We start from the raw sequence: 19,089 nt of genomic DNA on the forward strand, positions 1-19,089 counted from the left end.
GATGTGACTTACATGGAAAGAAAAAAATTGCAACTTAATTACAAAACTTTCTGAATCACTGATCAATTTCTATTCGCTTGTTTGCCAAAACAATAAACAAATTGTATAAAGACAACCATTTCTCTATTCTCCTATATCTTGAACTGGATTAGATTAGTTGCATTATAGAAGGATGTCCCCATTCGTCAATAAATGTTTTCTTCTACCTCTGTTTGTAATTTGGTTGTATAAATCAAACAAGTGCCGACTTATTACCTAATCAACTCCATTTGGTTTAAGTTTGAAGACTATTATTTACATTTAATAAAACAAACAATAATTGCGATAGCAAAAGTCGTATCGGGATAACACACGAAAGACCTACCACCAAAATTTTCTAAATCGGACAGAGGAAACAATTCTTGCTATACCTGATTCCATATGTACAAGCAACTTCAAGCGTTTCGATAGTAAATTTTGTCTGCCGGGTATCAGAAGACAGCATACCAACTTTATTTTAATACTTTTTTCCAAAAAATTATTTATAAGAAATTATTTTTTTTCTAAACGGTTCAAGAAATAAAAAAATTTAGCCGAGTTAAGATTAATTCAAAAATTTCAGCCCAAATTTGGTCAGCTCCAGCTTAATGATATTGTTGTTTCCAAGCGCAAATTTTTTAATCACAATGTAGCGCATGAAAAAATGGAAGGAAAATGGAAAAAAAATGTCAGCTAAAATTTAGCACCTGCGTCCTAGCCTTTAAGGTTAAATCACAAGCAGATTATACTCCACATTCTTTCCAATTCGCTTGGAATTATCACAGAAACCCAGGTGGAGATGGAGGAGGTCGAAACAGTGCTCAACTCTATTTAATGCTAGAAAAGGCCCACTTCGACACTTAGACGGAGATATAATATGTAAGCCCAGAAATTCTCCGTGAGAAAGTAAGTTCCAGTTAGTGTGTGGTGCAATTTTTTGACACTGTTTTCGTTTTAATTTGGCTGTCACATAACAAAATCGAAAGATACCTTCCAATTCTATGTGCTTTCAACAATATAAGACAAATTCACACATAAGCATGCCTATTGGCATAGGTGCAACGCAATTTTGCCAGTAAAATAATAAACAAACTACATTTTTCGTCAGCTCTTAGGTCCCTAGACTTAATTGCACCTTAGCAGGAAGCTTTCAAAACCTGACCAACAAGTTTAAATAAAATAAAACAATCAATTCAACGAATCATTCAAGCAATTCCTCTTTCGACTTTTTAGGCAATTATGATTTTGTTAAGATACCGAATATTCATCAATCAGCGGGTTGACGATTAAAGCTTCATAATTTAAAAAAAAAAATAAACGAAATAATACTTAAATTATCTTTATTTTCTAAAATAAAAAAAAAAATATATGATCTACAAAAAAAGTTAATTGAATTTCTTAATGTAGCAATATTCATCAGCCACCCTGTGTTACAGACGAAAGTCATTGGTTCCTTAGGTACGTAAGCTGTTAAGGTCTTTTTTCCTTTAAATAACTCTGCAAAATCAAGGTTTACAACTACAACGGTTTTCCTGCAAATTGTTAGCAAACATGATTGTTTATGTTAATCATTTTTAATAGCGTTTTCGTTTGGTCGTCCGGGACTCTCTGGAATTCTTCCAAACGATTCTGAAACTGTTCGTTTGGCACTCAATGACTGTTCTAATTCTGGAAAGAAGAGAAAATCGATTCTGAATTTCGAGGCAGAATCAAAACGAGAATCACGCACACATGTTCACACTTAAGACGTCAAAGTAATGAAATGTTATTGTTTATTGTTCATTTCTGAAAATTGAGATTTTTTACTATGCCAAACTTTAAATTATATTAAAATAAAGTGAAAAAAAAAAAACAAAAATAAAAGATATCTTTTTATGAAATAAACAAAAAAAAACAAAACTTTCATCAGTCGTTCGCATTATTTGCATTTCACAAATACAAAAAAACCCAAACTTCAGAATCAAAAAGAAGAATCGAAGTTTGTTCGTTTGGCATCCCGAATCGGACAGTCCCGGACCGTTCTAAGAATTACCAAACGAAAACGCTATAAGTGTTTTACTTTGACATCACTCTCTTTTTACTATTAAAGGCCAGTTTACTATTATAAAGGTCGCCCTCTGGATCTCACTGGATCCAAATCTAAAAAAAAAAATGTTTCTTTATTTTTCCGACTTCTTTACCGAGATCATTTGAACATTTTGGAACGTTTCACTGCAAAAAAAAAAACATCCAAAAGTTTCTTCATTGAACTTATCACAGCAAAAGAATATCGATATATCTTTTTGATAACCTTTTTTTTACCCTATTGATGACACATTTAGTTTAAGAAGAATAAAAACGCAAACAAGTTAGAAACATTTGTAAATATTTATTAGAAAACAACAAACTTCAACGAACAAATGTTTTGTATGAAAAGATGAAAAAAAAATGTAATATATTATTTCTGAAAATAAGTAAATAAACGAAAATTAACTCCAATGATAAAAAGCTTAATAAAAAAAAAGGGACCATTCCAGACTATTCCAACTAACGATTTGGATCAGCCATTCTATGAATTCGTATAAAGTCCTTCGATTGCAATGCCATATCCTGTGGCGTAAGGAATGTATACTGTCTTTGTGGTTTTGTTTCAGCTTCATTCAACAGCATCAATGTCATAACTTCACGATTAACTTCATCTGTAAATACATCATATTCGTCCAAGAAATAAAACGGATGATCTACACATGACCATAGCGAAAGCAAGAAAGCTACAGTTGAAAAAGATCTTTCACCACCAGATAGAGACTTTGTATTAGATGTTGAACCTTCTATATTAGGATCTCGCGGAAACACAGCCAATGTAAGCTTACGCTCGTCATGATCAATTGATATATCGCCAGTAAACTGACGATAACTTAACAAACCCTGAAAAGTAAACATCACCTTCATTGCCATGTGACGTTTTAAATGTTTTATAAATCGAAATCTTTTTATGCGAGATTCATTCAACATTTCCAGTGTTTCTTTTACAGATGAAAAGAGTTCTTGGTTTTTAGCCAATGTTTGTGACTTACTATCTATTAACTGTTGCAAGTCCGCAGGAGTTTCATTTCTTTGACTACGATGTTTGATTTTACTCTTCAACTTTCTTATTAATTCATTTATATCTGATTCCGATCTTTCCGAATCGATACGTGGACCCAATTTTTCTGCATCAGTTCGAAGTTCACTTAAAGCCTGAATCTTTGTTTGTTTATCTTCCTCGAATCGTTGAATACCAGCATCAATTTCTTGAACTTTAGACTCATTCGCTCGTACGCTATTCATAAAGCTAGTCAAGTTAACACGTATATCATCTGATTTGTTTTTTATTTGATTCATTTCATCTTCGATCGCCTTCAAGGCGACTTTTTGCTCTGTAAGGTCTTCGGTGATCTTTCTTTGTTCAATCTTTGTTTCGGAAATCTCTTTTGCCTTCTCTTCAAGTTGTTTCTCAACTTGCGAGAGCTTAGATTTGCACTCCTCCAATTCATTAGCCAAAAGATCCATTTCATTGCTATCCGGATACTCAAAACTTTCCAACTCATTAATTTTCTGACTTATGCCTCTTAATGAATATTCGTGTTTCTCAACTAAAGATCGATTCTTTTTAATATTTTGAGCTATTTGTTGCAATTGTGGACTTGTATCTTGCAACATTAACTCACATCTATCAATTTCTTCTTTATTCGATTTCATTTCCATCTCCATTTGGTATATTCGCTCGCGAATATCAACTTGAATAAATCGAGCAGGTCGGATTTTCAGTGAATACATTCGATAGGATGGCTCAGGGCAATATTCAAGGCCAGGTTTGATAAGAATAATTTTCCTTAGATTCTCTGGCACATTTTCTATCTGTGAGCTAAATTTTTCAGCCACCTCTTTACTTTCTGTAAGGAGAATAGTTTCAATAGAGCCGCGATCAATCAAGCAGTTTAAGACCACATGATCTGAGCAGCGTATTTGGTCCATTAGGAGATAGGTGCCATTCGGTGGACGAACTTTACCCCTCGATACATCATATACTTTATTCATAAACTTGGTGGTTATGATTGTTGGATTAAAATTTGGATATTTCTTAAGAATACCTTCTAAAATCTTATAATCTTTGTTGTTACTCACAACAAAACTATTTATCAAGCCACCCAATTGATTTTCCACAGCATCGCGGAATCTAGCGTCGACAACTTCAATATATCGACCCAGAGGACCGCGTGGCATCTCACTGAATTGTCGTTCCTGATAAAGTTTATTAATAGTTGCTACAATACGACTTACATTTTCCCCATAAATCGACAGAGCATCTTTGGAATTGGCGCTAATGTTGTGTATTTGCGATTGAATATGTCGCGCTTCTTCCTGTAGACGATGCTTGTTCCTCCTGAGATCTTCAATTTTCTGATCAATCTGACCTTTGTTTCCAATCAAATTTTGGGCATCGTGTTTGGTTCTTTCCAGCATTGCCGTGACTTCTTGCTTTTGCTGATTCAGTTCGCTTAATTCTCTTTCATGTTTTATGCGAAGATCTTGAACACTCACTCGATTATTCGAGACCTTCTGGGCAATATAGTCTTTTAATTTAGCAATTTGAGATTTTATAAAATCAGACTTCTTCTTAAGGTTTTCCACAGAAGAGTCAATTTCGCTACAACGATCATTCATTTCAACCAGTTTACCTTTTAAAGCATTGAACTTAAGGTTTTCTTGGCTATATAAAGTTCGCTTTTCCTCCAAGTTGGTATCAATTGCACTTAAGGCATTGCCACAATCTTGTTCAAATTGATCTTTGTTAATCATCATGCTTTCGAATTCTCTTTTATTTGTTAAAAGTTCTTCGATTGACATGTTAACAGCTTGTATTTGCTTCTCTTGCTCAATGACAAATATCCAAAGCCGTTCTAGCTCACATTTTTGTAAAAGTTTCTTTACTCGCTCGATGGAATCGAGTTCAGCAAGACTTTGCTTAAGTTCATCGATTTCTTCTTTGGCTTGGGTTATAGTCTGTCCCAAGCAACTTAATTGCAATGTTTGATGTTTAGATGCACGAAGGCAATCATTCAACTTCTCGGCAACCATTTCAATTTGTGTGGCTTTGATAAAAAGTTCATAGTTTTTGGCTGGATCAAGATCTTTAAGAAATATTCTAGCATTTTCTTGATTCAAAACAAAGACAGGATTTTCTACTTGTATATTGTGGTAGAGCATGATTTTATGCAAATCATCGGCTTTTTTGGAAACAACATTACCTTGGGCATTCTTGATGCGATAGTAGGAAGCGTTTTGTGTTATATGACGGACAATGATTATTTTGTCGCCATAGATTTCATGATTGAAAGCATCGCTTCCTGAATTGGCAATTTCGATTTGAATATTTGTAAATGATTCATCGGTTTTTATGAATTTTTTCATACTTTGTGAACGATTTGTAGCGCTAGCTTTTGCACCGAGTCCTAGGACAAGTGCGGCAAGAATTGCACTCTTGCCACTGCCATTATTGCCAACTAGAAAATTAACTCTGTCGCTAAAGTTAACAACAAGATTTGAATGGCACATAAAGTTGGTCAAATGCATGCGAATGACTTTGCCACAACGAAATTGATTGTCGTCGGGCTGCGACGACGACGGAATAACATTTTGTGAGATATTGCGCCGCTTGGAAGTAGACGCTTCGTTTGTAAATGATTTGGGTGGCGGTCGTTTTTTTATGGGCGCCATTGGATAGCTGTAAAATTAAGATGCGTTTGCGGTTATTATTATAAATTAAAACAAACAATTAATTTTAGTACCAGAAAAGACGCTCACAACAGAAATTTTTAATTGTATTTTCAAGTTTTAAAAGTATTTATTATTCTGTTTCAATTTTCAAATTGTTCTCGCTTTGCATTTGGGCAATTCCAATTAATGTCAGTTGCCGGCTGGACGCTGGAGTGGAGAGAACAGTTATTTTAAATTATTTTTCACCACGGTCTCCACTTTATGCCACTGCTGTAGAATATGCTACAATAGTAGTATTTTGGTAAATTTTAAAACTAAATGCTATATGAATAATGATCCTTAAGTGCCTGGCTACACGGTGATTTTTCAATCGCCTAAGCAGTGAGTTTGTAGGTAAGAGGGAGTAGGATTGAAGGAGGAAGATGCTCACGAAGCGAACTGAATTTTCTGAGGGTAGTACAGTTCCATTCCTAAATCTTTCCTCTTTTTGACGTTTGTTCCTAGAAAATGTAAAAGTGGAACGCGATTGGGCACAACAGTGTGTAGCCACCTCATGTGATTTTTCAATCGATTGAAAAAATCACAGGCACTAAGGGCCTGTTGAAATACGACACTTAATATAAATCTACTGTGTGTTTTTGAATCTAAGTTAGCAATTTATTATTTTGTTTTTCTTGTCAATAATTTTCTATTTAAATTTTCACTTCTTGTTAAACTGCGAATTCAGTTGGATTGTTTCTTTATATTAAATAAACTTAATTATATTTATTGTTATTATCTGGAATTGGTTTTAATTCAATAAGAGAAGTCAACAGGTTATGGGCCCAGATATGGAAGACAATAAATATAGAGTTCATCTGTTCGATGGTACCAATTTCAATAATTGGAAATTTCGGTTGTTGGCATTGCTAGAAGAGCATGGCCTTGAAGATTTTATTTTCAAAAAAATTATCTGATGTCTTAGAAGCCGAGCCCGATGCAGCAAAGAAGGAAGTCTTAGTCAAGAAAGAAAAGAAATGCAAGTCTCTCATAATTCATCGCATTGCAGACAGCCACCTCGAGTACGTCAAGGATCAAAAAACGGCAAAAGAAATTTTTGATAGCCTTGTGGGTACTTTTGAGAGAAAAAGTATTGCGTCACAACTTTTTTTAAGAAAAAGCATTTTGACTCTCAAGTGCCCGGAAGGAGGAGACATGGAAGAGCATCTTTTGAGGTTCGACAAATTGGTTCGGGATTTGCAATCATCAGGTGTTACCATGGAAAAAGTTGATGTTATTTGTCATCTTTTATTAACAATGCCCCCTTCTTTTGAGGCGTTGGTAACTACCTTAGAAACTATGGATGTTGAAAAACTGACTATAGAGTTCGTTAAAAGCCGAATCCTTGATGAAGCGAAAAAGAAGACAAATTCAGAAGTTCAGCATAGCGATTCCGTAGCAATGTATTCGAAAACCAAACTCAAATGCTATAAGTGTGGAAAACTTGGGCACAAGCGCTCTGAATGCAAGAGTAGCAGATGGCAAAACCAAAATGAACATGTTGCCAAAGCAAAAGTGAGTACCACTGATGACGAAAAGTTTATATTCATTGCACATTCAGGAATGGGTCTAAAAGCTGAGTCTAAAAACTGTTTAAATTTCTATCTGGATTCTGGAGCTACAGATCATATGGTAAACGATGAAAGCTATTTGACTAAATGTAAAGTTTTAGACAGTCCGATTCAAATATCAGTTGCAAAGAACGGTTTTTACTTGATGGTATCGAAAGTTGTTATTATGGAAAAGGCCAGGACAATCCTATTAGATGCGAAAGTCGAAAAATACTTATGGGGAGAAGCTGTTGTAATGTCTGTGTTCTTGTCGAATAGAAGCTGTACGCAAGCATTTCAAAACAGGGAAGAGAAGAATGTCACACCTGCAGATTTATGGTACGGTAGAAGACCAAACTTGAGAAATTTACGTATATTTGGAAGTGCAGCATACGTTCACATTCCTGGTCAGCATCGTACTAAACTTGATTCAAAATCATTTAAATGCATTATGGTGGGATATGCGCCAAATGGTTATCGGTTGTGGAACCCAGTTTCCAAGAAAATAGTGATAGCAAGAGATGTAATTTTTAATGAAAAGCCTTTGAAATCTGACCAAATTAAACCGATTGTTTGGGAACAATCAAGCATATCTCATGAAGATGAAACCGAACTCGAAGTTATATCCGAAGCAGGAGGAGAAAGTCAAGAATGTGATTCGAACTATGAAGAATGTTTGGAAACCCAAGATGTAAGAGAACCCGATGAGATTGAGAAACCAAATGATGAAAATGAACGTCTTAAGCGAACTATTAAACCGTCAAGTAGATTCAATGACTTTGACATGACAACTAACATCACGTGTGCCTTGAGTGCTGAAAGTTTTGTTGAAAATGTGAAAACATCATTTGACGATGGAAATAAGACCCCCGGTAAGAATCAATGGAAATTTGTAATTGAGGAGGAGTTGCCATCTTTAAAAGAAGCTTATACCTGGATTGCAACAAAACTACCCCAATCAAAGAAATTCAAAGTCTCTCTTGTTGCTAAAAGATTTTCAAAAAGAAAGGGTCAACTGGAGAAAGTAAAATTTCGTTTTTATCTTCGAAAAATCAGGTAGCTGATGTTATGACAAGAGCTTTGTCGAAATTCCAATTCATTGAACTTAGAAAACAACTAGGGATTTATCATCAAGCTGAGGAGGAGTGTTGAAATACGACACTTAATATAAATCTACTGTGTGTTTTTGAATCTAAGTTAGCAATTTATTATTTTGTTTTTCTTGTCAATAATTTTCTATTTAAATTTTCACTTCTTGTTAAACTGCGAATTCAGTTGGATTGTTTCTTTATATTAAATAAACTTAATTATATTTATTGTTATTATCTGGAATTGGTTTTAATTCAATAAGAGAAGTCAACAGGGCCTGGCTACACAGTGTTGTGCCCAATCACGTTCCAATTCACATTTTCTAGGAACAAACGTCAAAAAGAAGAAAATCCTCACCCCTCTTACCTACAAACTGACTGGTTAGGCGCTAAAAGAAAAAGAAAATATTTTTTTGTTGTTTTTACAAATAACTCATACTTTGTAGTAGCAATTTAAAAATACATATTTTTTGAACTAGGTATGTAATCTTATGTTTTCGAAGTTGCTCTTTTCAAATCTGCTATCCTTTTTTTTCTATCTTTTTTCGTTGCTGAGATATTCACTATTGTTTTGACAAAAACAAGAAATTTTGGCATTTACCTCAAATTTTTCATGCAATGTGAGAAAATTTTGAGAATTGTTTTGACGTACGTTATGTTTTTTTTTTGACGTACGTGTATATGAATAAATGAAACTTCTAAATTTCATGGCGTATACGGCAAACTCATTTTGGACAAAAATTTAAATATTTTGAAAACTAAACGAATGCAGATGTCCAATAACATGTATATAAAATACACATTTTAATTATATATCATACTAAAATATAAAGTAAAAATAATAAAAATACAAATCAAAAAATTCAAGAAAAAACATCAGAAAATAAGTATTAAAGCAAAAATAAAACAACATTAATTTCGTTAACGAAATTTTTTATGGAAAATTTCGTTTCGCTTCAGCTGCGCACTAGGCTTTAAGCTGCAAAACAAAAGAATTAATGTGCCTGGCTACACGGTGATTTTTCAATCGCCTAAGCAGTGAGTTTGTAGGCAAGAGGGATGAGGAGTGAAGGGGGAAGATGCTCACGAAGCGAACTGAATTTTCTGAGGGTAGTACAGTTCCATTTCTAAATTTTTCCTCTTTTTGACGTTTGTTCCAAGAAAATGTAAAAGTGGAACGTGATTGCGCACAACAGTGTGTAGCCACCGCATGTGATTTTTCAATCGATTGAAAAATCACTGTGTAGCCAGGCACAATTGTGTTAAAAACTTTTATAAATCTTAAGTGCCTGGCTACACGGTGATTTTTCAATCGCCTAAGCAGTGAGTTTGTTGGCAAGAGGGATGAGGAGTAAAGGGGGAAGATGCTCACGAAGGGAACTGAATTTTCTGAGGGTAGTACAGTTCCATTACTAAATCTTTCCTCTTTTTGACGTTTGTTCCTAGAAAATGTAAATGAATGAATGAACTTTATTGAGACTTCAAGAAATTACATTGGTGTTTTACATTCGCTTAAGTATAGGTATTTTATTTCGACCGACTTAGAATTGGTCTGGTCTAAGGGTATTAATTATTATTTACACTTTTAAAGGCTTGGCCACACCGGAGGGTATGCGGTAGAGGTACGGGTAGCGGTAACGATATTTGTATGAAAAAAATTCCACATCTGAACGTTGATATGTCAGTTTGGAATTTTTTTCATACAAGTACCGTTACCTCTACCCGTACCGCTACCGCATACCCTCCGGTGTGGCCAAGCCTTAATATGTGTATTAACATTAAATAAACTAGTTAACAAAACAAAGATAAATTTTTATATTTCGTGTTGCTCAAGGCACGATGGCAATTTTGTACGTTTAGTGAGATACTTAAAACCATAAACAAAAAATACCAAGACTGGAAAATTTCGTACGTCTTTCCCCGCAAAACCCTTTTGTGTACAGTGCTGTCTGTGAATATATGTGAAAGCCACCACGTTGGTAAATGACGTTAACACGCACACATTTATAGATTCACGACATTCACCACACAGCGCACACGAACACAACGATAGGTTCACGACATTCACCATACCTCGCAGCTTGTAGGCATACGTCAGTTGACCGCCGAGTTTCCAGTCTTGGTATTTTTTGTTTATGCTTAAAACTAAAAAACAATAACAAAGGTTGGAAAGAGAAGGTAGCAGCATAAACTCACAGTACACTGTATGTGTACTGGTGGCATAAACTACTCCTTCCATTTAGCAAAAGTGCTGCCAGTATACATTGTTTACAAGATATATTTATTTTAGTACTAAAGTACTATTTGTACTTTTCTTTATCACAATTTTTCAAGACTTCATTTTCTTTCTTTCTTTTTTTTTTTATAAAGTATTTCTTTAACATTTTTTTTTTAGTAACATATTACTTTCTATAAAAATGTATTGACTAAAACTATAAAAACAATAAATAGGTACTTATTAGTAAACTTATTAACTGCGATCAAGTCTTTTTTAGTTCATTATTATTACAGTCTCATATTGTACGTTTAAAAAAAAGTAGCTATTTATACATTTATTTATTATTATAGATTGTGTTTTTTTTTTAATTTTTTTTTTTTTTTTTTGTACTTTTAATTCACAATAAAAGTGAATCTAAAATTGTATTTCAATAGTAGTATACATTTTTTTTTTCTTTTCTTTATTATTATTTTTTTTTTTTGTCTCTTTTATTTTTTGCTTATACCTTTTTTTCGAAAACAGAGGCTATCCTCTGAGGTTTGAAGGGCTTGCTTTGGCATAGAAATGTGGGAGATGGGAAGGGTCATCATCAATATCAAAAAGTTGTAATGAGGTTTGATTAATTAAACTTATCGGGGAATTGTAGTATCTGCTTTGTATTGGCACTAATATATTTTCATCATAGATATTTTTTACCAAAGGATTTTCATGGAATTCTAGTTTTTTCAGTCTTTTAGTGGCTAAATCTGTGAGGTAAGACAATAGCGGTGTTATATTGGAATCGCTATAAAGCGTTGCATTGTGAAACCATTTCCCAGAAGGTCGTCTGAATTTTGATAGGCATTTACGAATGATGACTCTTTCGTATCTCTGCATTTCTTTCGCCACAGTTGGTGAGATATAGAACCAGGATGAAAACCCGTACGCAAGTACCGGTCTTATTAGGGTCTTATACATAAGGATTTTTGTTTTGACGTTTAGTTCACGGGAATTCAGTAGCCTTTTTAGCATTGCTGACGCTGCTTTACCTTTCTTTAAAGTTTGCCTGGCATGTATATTAGTTTTAAGCTTTTCGTTTAACGTGATCCCTAAGTATTTAATGTTGTTTTTAACTGGAATGTTAGTTCCTTGGATAGCTAAGGTTAATTGCTTGCTCTCTCTTACAGCCAAATGGTGCCCTCTAGGGGACGCATTCCTAAAGCATATAAGTTCACATTTACTGCTATTTATATCTACTGCCCAGTTTTTGAAATAGTCTAAAACAAGTTCCAGGTGAATTTTTACTTTAGCAAGCGCTTCAAACGGTCGTTCGTGATTGGCCAAGATCAGCGTATCGTCAGCGTACTGAATTGTCAAAGAGCTATTTTCTTCGACAGCTGGAAAGTCATGTAAGTATATATTGAAAAGCAACGGGCCAAGAATTGATCCTTGCGGGACACTCGATTCGACTCTAAATTCTCTTGAGAGTGAGGAATTTAATAAAACTTTTGACGTGCGATTCGAAAGAAAATTGTTAATTATAAATATTAAATTTGTTGGAAAATGCAAAGAAATTAGTTTTGCGATCAAGCCCTTGTGCCACACTGAGTCAAATGCCTTTCTAAGATCTATTGAGCATGCAACTGTGCACTGCTTATTTCTTAAATTTTTTAAAATGTTGTCCTGGAGATATAAAAGTGCATGCTCCGTGGAATGAGCTTTTCTGAATCCGAACTGGGAATTCGGGATGATGTTATTATCAGAGACAAAGATTAGTTTTTTTTCTAATAGGACTTTTTCAAGGATCTTTCCCAGGTTCGACAGCAGCGAGATTGGTCTTAAATCTTCCACATCAAATGAATTTGTTTTCTTTTTCAACGGTATCAGTTTTCCATGTTTCCAAGCAGTCGGAAAATAACTATTGTTGATGCAGTTATTTATTACTAGTGTGAGCGGAATAGTGATCGTAGACCGAACTTTCTTAATAAGAAAATTTGAAATGCCGTCAGGGCCTGAAGATTTTTACTTGCGATATAGGTACTATAGGGCAAGTTTAGGATTCGTAAAAAAAATCGAACTCGAGATAACAATTTTACATGACATTACGATGATGGAGAATGCCAAAAAAGTGGGTCCGGCAATTCTGTCTGTCTGTCTGTCTGTCTGTGTGTCTGTCTCTATCTGGAGCTGCAGCCTAAACGAGTGAAGTGATTTTCTTCAAACTTGGTAGTTAGCAGTTTTTGGTGATTCCCTAGAGGGGAAATTGAAATTTTTTTTTATGACCAAAACTAACGGTACCTGCCATATAACGGAAATAGAAAAGTTAATTTTTTTCAAAAACGGCTCTAATGATTTTGATTAAAATTTTTGTGTGTAGTACTACACATAAGAGCCAACTTTTTAAATAAAAAAAATATTTTTTGTACCGTTATTAACGGTACCTGTCATAGAACGGTTTTTTTCGTTTCTGAATATCTCGTACAACATTAACCCGATTTAAATGAAAATTTTTATACAAAAGTGTGTAAGTAAAGATAATATTAAAAATTTAGAAAATTTTCAAAAAACGCATTTTTGGTTTTTTAAAAAATATTTCAAAATTTTTTTTTGAAAAATCAATTTTTTGAAAACGGTTCAATGAAAAATTTTGAAATTTAGTTTTTATGTGTAAATTAATTATTTCTTCAATATGGCATACCAACTTTTTTTTTGAAAAATGTTAAAAAATTTTTATATATAAAAAACTATTTTTTTAAAAAACGGCTCCTACAATTTTCGAAAATTTTTTTCTAAAAATACCTTTTTATACGAGAAATAAAATGGCATATTTGTTTTTTTTTTTAAGATAATTTAAAACGGAGTTTTATTAATTATAAAAACAGATTTAATTTTTTTATACTACTTATGAAATTTCTTCAAAATATCAAATTTTAAATTTTTTGAATAAAAAGCTTTAACATTATAGTTACATTAAGCATAAGAGCAAGTACGTGCGACCCCAGTCGTGCAATTTATTTATTGTTGAGATTATTCAGTATAGTTTCGATTGAAGTCAAGGTAGCGAAATGGTTTGGCGTTGCGAGGTGGGAAGGAGTCGCCTCTGAAAACATGCAGATCGGATTGTTGGCTGTCCAAGAGAAATAGGAGTTCGTTAATGTGCTTACGCTTAATTCAGAAAAATCGTCAATAGGTGACCTGGGAGTGTACAAGTTTGAGTAAAATTGAGAAATTGCATTAAGCTAGCTAAAGCGAGCTCAATGCTTGGTTTTATTAAACGTTGGGCAAAGGAATTTGATGATCCATTTGTTACTCTATCTTTGTACAACTGCTACGTTCGACCCCATCTTGAGTACGCTTCTCAAGTATGGAGTCCTTTTTATGAAGTTCATAAAAACCGAATCGAATCTATTCAACACAATTTTGTACGCTTCGCTCTAAAAGGTCTTCCTTGGACCGACCCTTTCAACTTGCCACCTTATGAACATCGCATTCAACTTCTTCAGATACAAACTTTAGCACAGAGACGTGTAAATAATGATTTAATCTTTCTTCATCAGCTTATTAATTCCCAAATTGACGCCCCTGATATATTAGCTTGTATTGGTATAAATTATCCGGGTGGATCTCACCTCCTACGAAGATTTGAACCTTTGCATATCGACTTTCATAGAACAAACTATGGTATTAATGAGCCTCTTAGTCGCATGAGTAAACTTTTTAACTTGAACCATTCATCCTTAGACTTTAATTTGACGAAAATGGGTTTAAAAACATTGTTTCGAACCAGTGCTCCACAATCGTGACTGTTAATCAATGTTTTAAATAAATGTTGGATTTTTTGTACTTATAATTTTATAACTTGTAAATTTGTTTGTAATTATTTTGTTTTTATATTGTGCATGTGGGAGGTTGTATTTTTTGTCTACTAACCACTAACATGCACTTATGATGAGCCTCTGATTGTAGTTAAAAGCTTGTTCTAAGCTTACTACATCAAAGAATCTGAAGTGAAAAAAAAAAATAAAAAAGCTTTTCTTCATCCGTGTTGTAAGACACACCTTCATAGATCAGGGTGTCATAAGGATTTAATATACAATTTTTTTTTCTACCTGTTATTGAATTTATTTCTTTAAAGACATTATGAGATGGGATGATTTTGCGTAACCTAGCTTTGAAATTGTTATTTAAGTCTATCCTTACAGAATCTTTGATTATTTTGCTAAGACACGAAATCCTGGATGAAAGAGCCATATATTCCTGGCATGTTCTATTTCCAGCTCTATGAAAAATTCTTTTTAATTTTGATTTCCAAACCTTTATCGTTCTGAACAACTCAAGGGTGCCAGCAGAAATACGCACCTGATACGTTTTTGCCGTAAACTGGTCTGTATGCTCATTTACGCATTCATCGATGTTAGAATTTATTAAGCTTATGTAATTGTCAATTTCGTTATTAGAAAGATTTCTGTCATTAGGAATGCCGATTTCTGCCAACTTCCTTGAGAGGTCGGCGTTCAGATGGCGCCAGTTGGTGTTTGTAAATGATTGAGTAAGGTTTGGAACAGCTGTAAGAAAATTAATTCCTCCAATATCCATGGTCAGGAAAACTGAATGATGATCAGAGATCAAATCTAGTGTTACGCAAGCATAGTTTCTAGGAACTTGCGGTGGACTTGTAAGATTGTTAGACGCTATAAAGAAATCAATATAAGATGCGGACCTAGGAAAAGATGGTCCGTCTGTGCGAATTAAATCCATATCAAGAAAGTGGCCATCTGAGAACCAATTAAATAAGTGCGCTCCATTTGAGTTTGTTTTACTGTCACTCCAAAACGGGTGTCTCGAATTAAAGTCGCCACCTTTTATGAAAAATTCGGGAAAATTTAAAGCTGAGAAAAGCGAATTAATAATATGAGGGATTCTAGGGCCCAGATTCCCTGGGAGATAAAGCAAAACGACTACTAATGATTTTTGAACCGATCCGATCCAAAAAGGCACTGATATTGCTGTTGCAGTAAAGAGCAAAGATCTAATTTGTAAGTTGCTGAAAGAAATTAAATTTTTTACTAATATTCCCGTTCCCACTTCACTATCATTTCGTATAAAATTGTAATCCTTTAATTGTCTGTTGTATCTGGCCGATAGACGAGTTTCTTGTAATAATAGAAAGTGTGGTTGAATGTCTTCGAGAAGGAGACCCAGTTCAACTACCTTGTCATTGCTAATTAAAGAGTTTATATTTGTGGTTATTAGGTGTACTGACATATTCATTTATTTGCAGAGGTTGAAAACGAACTTCAGATACTCTGAAGATTTGTGATCTGGACTTAGTTTGGTATACCAAGGCCAAAAAGCTCTAACTTTCGTTATCAATTCTGTAAGAGGAATTCCAAATAGGATGTTAGATTCGTTAAGAAAATCTTCAAATTCATTTTTATTTGCAGTTTTATTTGCAGTCTTGCTGCTATGGTTCTCAAAAGAACCGGTGTTTACATTAGGAATATTCCTTCGTGCCATATCTGCATAAGATCTACCAGCTAACTTCTGGCTATTTCTAAGTAAGATTGTTTTTTCCCTATATTCACAGCCAGAAAAATTCGCCGGATGACCCTCTTTTCCACAGTTGACGCACGCTGTCTTTTCTCTTCCCATGTCTGGTGTCACCTTACATTGCCCGAAATCATGTTTTTCCCGGCATTTAACGCACCTTGCGACGTTAACACAATACTGGCTTGAGTGCCCAATCCTTTGGCATCTGTAGCACTGTAAAGGACCTTTTCTTTCAAATTTCTCCCACCTGATCCTATGGTGAAGCAAAAATCTTATTTGTTTGAGTTTATTTAAGCTTTCTTTGTCTTCTAATAGACAAGTAAACGTATCTAAGCAGATATTATTCTTCCGGGACCAACCGGTAGTAAATTCTTTAACCTCAAATATTTTTATCGACGGATCAATTCGTACGATTTCCTGTCCCACGTCCGCACTCCTAAAACCAGACAAGCCCTTCAATAAGATAGCTTCCTTTTTCAAAGCTTTCGGTTTAAATGAAAAATCTTCAACATCTGACGATCTAAATATTTCAATAAAATGCTTATGAAGCTCAATATCTGCAACATAAAGCCAAACTCTTCCATAGCCCCTGTTTTCGAAACTTACAACATCTTTTTTATCTGGGAATTTTTTATCTAAATACTCAGAAATTGTGCTTGACTGTATACCTTGCAGTTTTATTACAGGACATAAATCAGATTTTTTTAAGTTAGACTTATCAATACTATTATTTACATTATTGTTACTTTCTAGTTGGTTAAAAATGTCAAACCTGTTATTTCTATTAATATGTACATCCGAGAGTTTTTGTTGAGATCCGTCCGGTAAGTTCATGGAAATTCTCTTCCTGCTGGATGATGTTGCTGCATCTTCATTTGCGGTTGAATTTCTCTTTCTGTATACTACTTTTTTAAATAATTCGACATCTCTGTTTAATAAGTTTTCCAAGTTTCCATTTGGTGCACTTGGTATCACTTTTTCGAATGAATCTGAATGATCCATTGCCATATTATTTGTACGTGATGATGATGGTGTTGGTGATAGTGGTAAATCACCGTTTGTCGGCGACAAGCTGACGTTTTCCGTTATAATTGGGGATTTTAAAAAATCATGAACATGATTATTATAATTGTTTTCAACGTTGTGGTAAATACTTTGGAAATCATTCTTAGTGATTAATTGTGAAGGGAGTGTAATTCCACCTTCTGATTCTTTCACATTTATTTCCACAGTCCCGTTATCATTGTTATCGGGTGGCTTTTTCTGCCGCCAGCCACTTTCACTCATCTTTCGATGAGTTTTTTTTTTATTATCCTGCTTAGGCACTTTAGTTTATAACACAGTTCTATTTAAAACACTTTAATATATTTTAAACCACTGCTTATCTTTTTTTTTTTTTTTATTTAGTCACAAATGAATACGTCTTGTCACTACGAGAGCAAAACCATCAATCCCTAGAAAATGTAAAAGTGGAACGTGATTGGGCACAACAGTGTGTAGCCACCGCATGTGATTTTTCAATCGATTGAAAAATCACTGTGTAGCCAGGCACAAAAGCGTGATTCTGTGAATTTTATTTTTGGTTCTCATAGTGCCTAGCTACACAGTGATTTTTCAATCGATTGAAAAATCACATGAGGTGGCTACACACTGTTGTGCCCAATCGCGTTCCACTTTTACATTTTCTAGGAACAAACGTCAAAAAGAGGAAAAATTTAGGAATGGAACTGTACTACCCTCAGAAAATTCAGTTCGCTTCGTGAGCATCTTCCCCCTTCAATCCTACTCCCTCTTACCTACAAACTCACTGCTTAGGCGATTGAAAAATCACCGTGTAGCCAGGCACATACACTTCCAATTTTTTTCATTATCAATAAAGTGAAATATATCAAAGAATAAAATTTTTCCCTTGATATAGTGCCTGGCTACACAGTGATTTTTCAATCGATTGAAAAATCACATGCGGTGGCTACACACTGTTGTGACCAATCACGTTCCACTTTTACATTTTCTAGGAACAAACGTCAAAAAGGGGAAAAATTTAGCAATGGAACTGTCTGCCCTCAGAAAATTCAGTTCCCTTCGTGAGTATCTTCCCCCTTCACTCCTCATCCCTCTTGCCTACAAAGTCACTGCTTAGGCGATTGAAAAATCACCGTGTAGCCAGGCACATACAGAAACACTCATAATGTTGGTTTTCTTTTTCAATTTCTATTCTTTGTTTTCAATTTTTGATTATTTATTAAAAAAATTGATAAATCTTTCTGTGAAAAATAAAAAATTTAACCAGGTCCCAGAGCAGGTTAAATTTTTAACAGCTGAAAAACTTTTTATTCACCTCAATAGGGTCAAAAATTTAACCTCGGGTTAATATTTAACCTAATTCACACACGGCATTAACAAAAAAAAAATACAATTCAGAAATCATTAAATATGTTTCAAAATTCAGTAGATGAAACAAAAATGGAAAAAATATAATTTAAAAATTTAAAGTAGGTTTTGGTAGGTTTTTAATGTGTAGAGTACAGTGTAGAGGCACCTTAAATTTAATAAATTATTCGTCAAAAAAAAAACTTACCCGTCCCATTCCCATATTCATCCGCCATAATCCCCATCAAATAATCCGGAATCTCCATCGTTTTAAAAATTTCCCTTCGTTGATGAGTACTACTTTTTGTTTTTACTTGCAGTTATTTTTGGAAAAGTATTTTTGGAACATTCCATAACACATTTTTGTCAATATTCACTCCGACCACCTGACATACTGAATTTAACATATTTTTATGACGCAGTTAAATTTAAATAATTTCTTTCTAGACACCTTGAAAGTACAAAATTGTTTTTAATCGATTTATAGCACCACAAAATAATCTTTTTCTTTTTAAGCCTGGTACGCTGCTCGCGCTAA

At 34.1% G+C, this 19,089-nt stretch overlaps 2 protein-coding genes across 2 annotated transcripts in view; both read right to left on the reverse strand.

The window, feature by feature from the left end:
* LOC129914179 (sodium/potassium/calcium exchanger Nckx30C) overlaps positions 1 to 18,992 on the reverse strand; it is a 264,053-nt gene extending 245,061 nt beyond the window's left edge. The window contains exon 1 of the mRNA XM_055993307.1: positions 18,760 to 18,992. Coding sequence (XP_055849282.1) covers positions 18,760 to 18,817 — 58 coding nt within the window. The 5' untranslated portion in view covers positions 18,818 to 18,992. The remainder of the gene's footprint in view (positions 1 to 18,759) is intronic.
* On the reverse strand, positions 2,367 to 5,952 carry LOC129914178 (structural maintenance of chromosomes protein 6). The gene is made up of 2 exons (XM_055993295.1): positions 5,829 to 5,952; positions 2,367 to 5,764 (listed from the first exon to the last, which is right to left on the reverse strand). The coding sequence occupies exon 2, from the start codon at positions 5,755 to 5,757 to the stop codon at positions 2,545 to 2,547; it is 3,213 nt and encodes a 1,070-aa protein (XP_055849270.1). The 5' UTR covers positions 5,758 to 5,764; positions 5,829 to 5,952; the 3' UTR covers positions 2,367 to 2,544.
* Positions 18,993 to 19,089: the final 97 nt, after the last annotated feature.

The sequence above is a fragment of the Episyrphus balteatus genome, chromosome 3, assembly GCF_945859705.1.
Source record: "Episyrphus balteatus chromosome 3, idEpiBalt1.1, whole genome shotgun sequence".
NCBI classification, from domain to species: Eukaryota; Metazoa; Arthropoda; class Insecta; order Diptera; family Syrphidae; genus Episyrphus; species Episyrphus balteatus.

Bases quoted from the DNA above. Each gene is read 5' to 3' on its own strand.
- LOC129914178 (XM_055993295.1), bottom strand. From the start codon at position 5,757: ATGGCGCCCATAAAAAAACGACCGCCACCCAAATCATTTACAAACGAA.